This window comes from Osmia bicornis, chromosome 7, assembly GCF_907164935.1.
Source record: "Osmia bicornis bicornis chromosome 7, iOsmBic2.1, whole genome shotgun sequence".
Taxonomy (NCBI): domain Eukaryota; kingdom Metazoa; phylum Arthropoda; class Insecta; order Hymenoptera; family Megachilidae; genus Osmia; species Osmia bicornis.
Window position 1 is genome coordinate 2,234,870 of NC_060222.1, and position 6,000 is coordinate 2,240,869.

The following is a 6,000-nucleotide window of genomic DNA, read 5'->3' on the forward strand; positions in this document are numbered from 1 at the left end:
GACTACCCCAAGGCGCCTACGGGACGTATTGTTCCGGTTTTCCTGAAACGTCGTTTCGCTATCATCCCGATCCGAACATCCTCGACATGGAACGGGAAGCTCCGAGCATTTATGACGCTCGGAACCACTCAATTCGAATGGTCGATGGATCGATGGATCCGATACTTTATCTATCGATACGCGTTTCCTAGAGACCGATCCTTACCCGTACCGACTACATGCTTTATTCTATGCTCATGTGGAAATCAAAGCTCGTATTCTTGATCGAAGGAAAAGATTCTTCTCGGACGACCATTTCAAAGATTGGTCTTGTTCATGGTAATTCTATGGGTTCTAGGAATTGAGTTATGCGGAGGATGTGTGTAATATATGCTTGAATTTTCGAATCCTATTTTCAGGATTGTATCATTGATGTGTAATAAAATATTACATAACTGATTTGCAAATATTAGAAATTTCAAAAGATTTGATGCAGTGAACCTCGAACGGCGGACTATGGAGAAAGAATATAATTTTGCACTATTCTTGTAAAATTTATTTTTCCAAATTTTTCTATCGAATACTGGAATATAAAATTTTTGAAAATTTCAAATAACATTGCAGGGAATAAATGAAAATGAAGAAAATTCGATTCAAAAAACAGCATTTCTATTATTATGATTTGCCAAGGATGACTATACAATTTTCAAAGAAAACGAGACCATTATCTCTGGAAAAAAAATGTAAAAATTCCAGAGGTTTTTCAGATAAATCTTATATACTGTATGGTACATATATGGTGCAAGTAAAAGCACATCGTACGCAGCGGGATGCACATTGTTTCGTCTCAGCACGGACCGCTTGTTAAAAATATCCGGTGGAGGCGTAGGAAGAAAGAAGGAGCACCGTGGATAACAGAGAGGAACAGAGGCTACAGTGTTCGTTCACCTCCAAGACTCGCCGTTCGACCAGTCTCGATTCGCTGCAACCGAAGGCTGCATCTCGCGGGGATTCCGCTACTTTCTTAGGAAAATATTTGCCTTAATTTCGAGCGTCCTACCGTGTTTCCTTGAAACGAATCGAACCTGGTTAAAGAATCCTGACGCGGGCAAACAGAAGAACACCTGATGGGATCAACATTTTTCATGCTGCGTTATAAATCAGGAATACCGAGAGCCTTTGAGATTCGTGTTTTAAAATTATTTGGAGTATTTTAGTAGCTTTGAAAATGGTTTTAGCAGAAACATACTTTAATATGCAATTCATTTAAAATTTAACTGAATATAAATAATAATGACATTTAAATAATGGTGAGATGAAGATAACTGCATATTTTAAACTATAATGCAGAAATGTTATTTTTAATTTTCTCAGAAAACAAAGCAAGAGGATTATAGAAGGATAGGATATGAGCTACTTCAAATAAAAAAAATGAAAAAATAAAATTGAACCTTTGGACCGCGGACCAGGGAGAGAGCCCTAATTTCAATATACTTTTATATGTCAATCCTTCCAATTTTAATTTGATATTAAATTAACTGAAATCTTAATTTTTAGAAAGGAAACTTGAATATAAATGTAAAATTATTACACTGAATAACTGCCCTCGAAGGAAAATAACTAGAAGGCTAATATGAAGAAAGGGTGTTCCAGAACTTAAAAATATTGCTTGTGCAGGGAACCATCTATTCTATTTTACTAAAAGTTACCTCGTTAAATCTTCCCTTTTATTCCATAGAGATCTCTATACCAAAAACCAACAGTCTATCATTTAAAATATAATTATTAATCATCTGTGTATAAAGTTCGAATTGCAATCGTACAATACAAAAAATATGAAATTATAAAATCCAATTCATTTATTAAAATTGCAAGCAGACGTGCACCTCGTTACATATACTAATCGTTCATTAAACCTGATATAATAATCACTTTTTTGCAATACTGTATAATCCCAGAAAAAATAGAAAATTTAATTAATTTCTTCTTATATAAAAATTAAAAAAGAAATGACAATTTCCCGTATTAAATTGAAACTTTTATAATTTCATGATTCTATTTATAAATATTTAATATTGTGTATCAGAAGATTTATTATTAATCCTAGAAATCTGTTCGTATGTTTTAAAAGCGTCGGAAATCGAATTTCCACCCGCGTTCCACCAACATTTCCACAGAGGAACATGCAATGTATCTCGTTAAGAGGGGAAAAAAAAGAAAACCAGAAATTCCATGGTCGACATACGGTCCGCCTCCGGGACGAAACGACTTCTAGATATGCACGGGTTCCTTACTACTCCAGAACCCTGAAGACCATCTGTCGTGTAACTTAAAGATGACATCCGGTGTCATTATTCCTTCCTCGGATATTCTATCTTTCTACCAATTGTAACAACAATCTTCCAATGAATTATTTGAATCACCCTAACGAAAAACAAGAAAAAACTTCATTGCTGATAAATAATATTGAAGATGATGAGCAAACCGATTATTAAGAATGACAGTGATTTTTAATTTAACCCTTCAAATAACTATCAAACCTCTAAAAGCAATATCGCCTCCATTATTTACCCTCCCATTTTTCCAAAAGAAAAATCTACCCTTCTATTAGGGTTAATGTCAAACACGAGTTTCGAAGGTCAACGTGATCGTTAACACAGGGCCTATACACACATGAAAGTAATGGCCCATCTACCTGTCCACACCTGCCGACTTGAACGTGAATGGAACTTAGCGGGACTTAACGTAGGCACTGTACGATAAAAAAAAAATGGAAAAAGTGAAAGGCGAGGCCTCGCTGTTGAACTTGTACAGTGAAAACACTGAGAACGGGAAATGACTTTGACATTGGCAATGGCGAATGACCGTGTTGCAATCTTCCGCGAGGCAGTGTGTCAATTGCAAGACCGCGAGAAATTTGCGTATTAACAGTGTTTCTAAATTAACGAACCAAACAAACTGATGAGTTAGACGCGTGTGATAATAATGAAAACAGCTATTGTCATCTAGTTGTCATGAATCATTGCCATTATATCTGGACAATACGATTTCAATGGATGAGTATATTCTGCAGAATCTGATACAATGTGGCTTGTGTAAATGATCAAAGCCACTGAATTATTAATCAGTTACCAATTAACCTGAGGTGGAACAGGTCGTTTAGAAATTTTGATAATTTGAAATTTTTAACTCGCAAAATTGTGGAACTTTGAAATTCTAGAGTTCCAGAATCTTGAAATTTTGGAACTATGAAATGTAAGAAATCTGAAATTTTAAAATTTGGAAATCCTGGAATTTTAGAATCTCAAAATTTTTAAATGGTAAATGCCCACATTTTTTTAGAAGGAACCAATCCAAATTTTTACAAATTCTGATATCTAATTATGGATCAAAGTGATCCTGCCTCCGTTTTTCAAGAATTAATGCAATTACATTTTAATTTAGTATCAAAGTTAAAATTACTCGGTCGTCTTTGTACTCACTGCAACAATTACTTTTGTAAAAGATCACTTGCTTCGCGATCAAACCTTTGCCCTTTTGACTGGAACTTCACTAACAAAATTGAAACTCTTGCCCGTGGCAAAAATTAAAGGTTAAACGAGCTCAATCATATTTTCCACCGATAGAAAAAAAAAGGAATCGTGGATGTTCGGTAGCGAACAGGGAATGAAATAAAAGTCGTGAAAATCGAGTTTTCGAGGAGCGAGCTGGCAAGTAGTTTGTTGAATCGATCGAAGCGAAAACTAGCCCCGAGCGAAAACGTCCTGACGATTTTTGTCGCAGCAACAAGTTGGTGGGTGGGATCCGTTCGGTCTACCTTCGAAGCTGGATACGCATTATTGTAATATTCAACGAGGCGAATTCAAAGGAATCTCCGGGGGATTTAATATAGATCAGTCCATTAACTAAACACGAGGCGCGAACCGTGAAAGGCTCAACACTTTATCAATAGAAATCGCGTTCTAACGGTGGATCGTGTGAAGAACTGACTTCCAAACGTAATGATTTGTTTCAATCAAAATATTATTTACTATTTGCAAATAAAATGATCCAATCTAATATTTAAAAATTTTTTAAAGTAATGAAAAACATTACAGATCAATAAAAAGATAGAAAGTAATTTAAATTTCAAATGCAATTATGAGCTTCTCAAGTTAGAAAAACTCTAAGGAATTCCTGAAATAATATAAAATTTTGAAAATGCATTAAATTTCAATAGCAATCACTAAAATTTAAATAACAAGTTCTAAAGAATTCCTAGAGTGATATATGACAATTCTAAGAATGTACTAAAGTTTATTTATGGAAGGTAAGGTAATTTTGAATATCAAATGAAACTCATAAAATGCTCCTCACGTCACTATTAAACGAATTCCTTTAAATCACCGCAAAACTAAGTGTTGTAAAATTACATAATGATAGCACATTTTATTACACTTGTAATCACGTCCTTATGGACGAACGTGTGAATAAAATGGCCAAGAAGAAAAGCTGTCCATTGGACAATAGAAAGACTGGAGTGGCTTTCGATTTTATGTTGGCCAGCCCTCTTTTATTACGTCATTAATTAACAGAATCATGCGAGACGGTGCGTAAACCTCGCCATAAAGGTTAATGTAGAAAGGACCCTAAAATTAAGTGATTCACTCGCGTCGACAAAAAAAAATCTTGTTACAGTTTTCATTGACAATTTAACGATGACATAAAAGAAAATTAATCCTAAAGCGGTAGAGATTCTCAAACGAAGGACTACCATGAATTTTAAACAAAATGGCGCCCGAAAAATAGATTAAACCCCAGACAGCAAAATATTGTCCTTGCAAAATATTTAGTTGGAAAATTATTACACATGATTTGATTAAAGAAATAAAGCGAAAGAAAATTTAATTACAGGCATAAATAACAAGGTTAACCAGATTAATTTAAAAGTAACCTTCACAAACCGTCAGAGTGCGTTGCAAACGTACACCATATTTGATTTCGTAATATTTATACACGCTAATCTGACGGATACAACAATATTCTACGGTATGGGGTTACAATTTCCGTGAGAATTTAATAGCATGGAAGGTCGCAAACTTCACGGTCGAGCAAAAATTTCAATGCCCATTTTATTGGACGCGCGAAACGACGAACCGTAACCGTTTCTACGGTTCGAAAGTTGAAGGACGCGCGACATTCACCGCGCTCCGTGCGCCCGTAGAAATGAGCGCGCATGGCGGAACAGACGAAAAAGAATAACGGAGCACGCTTACCTGAGACAAGTCGGAGTCGTCACGAATCTTGGCGTCCATGGTTTGACTGGTACTGATACCGGTCGCAGCGGCGATCAGAAGAATCACGGTGAACAGGCAGCTCGTTGACGACATCGTTCACCGGTTAAATGTTCACTGATCCGAATGTCACGTACGCACGATATTCACCAATCCACTTGTGTAAAGTACGGCACAGAACGAAGACGGTCGATACACGCGATCAATGACACAAGCAACGGATAAAATTGTTTGTAAAGTCAACGCGCACTGTTCGTTCCACGCGTGACCTTCGAAATAAAGCAACGACGCTTTCCGATCGCGCACGAGCCGGTCTACTGAACGACGAAACTGTTCGGTACCACGATAGAAAATGTCGAAGGTTACGATTGACACACTGGACGAGTTACGAAAGAGGAAAATCAACTGACTCCGCACTCTTTTCCTACGACGTGTCAACGATACGGAGGATGGCGCGGAACTGCGCCCTCTCCATGCCTGGACCCCCGTGACCCCCACCACACCGCCGAAACGAGTCTTCGGTCTTCCGTGCCGTCGTCTCCCCTCGGCCGCGGCCGACTTTCCCCCTCCCTTTCGCTTCGCGTCCCTCGTCATACGCCACGGCGCACACATACATAGACGCACACACGAGCAAACTGGCCACTGGTAAGTAATGATCATTCAATCCTTTTCTAATTTCTTTTTTAAAAGATTAGTAGAATCTTATATTTGACTTTCTGGTTGGATTGCAGTTTCCCGAGTAATTGAT

At 37.1% G+C, this 6,000-nt stretch overlaps 1 protein-coding gene across 6 annotated transcripts in view; it reads right to left on the reverse strand.

Moving 5' to 3' along the window:
• Positions 1-5,736, reverse strand: part of LOC114881376 (fasciclin-1) — a 217,494-nt gene extending 211,758 nt beyond the window's left edge. For all 6 annotated transcript variants that reach the window (XM_046286520.1, XM_046286519.1, XM_046286518.1 and 3 more), the window contains exon 1: positions 5,235-5,736. In XM_046286520.1, coding sequence (XP_046142476.1) covers positions 5,235-5,348 — 114 coding nt within the window. In that variant the 5' untranslated portion in view covers positions 5,349-5,736. The remainder of the gene's footprint in view (positions 1-5,234) is intronic.
• Positions 5,737-6,000: the final 264 nt, after the last annotated feature.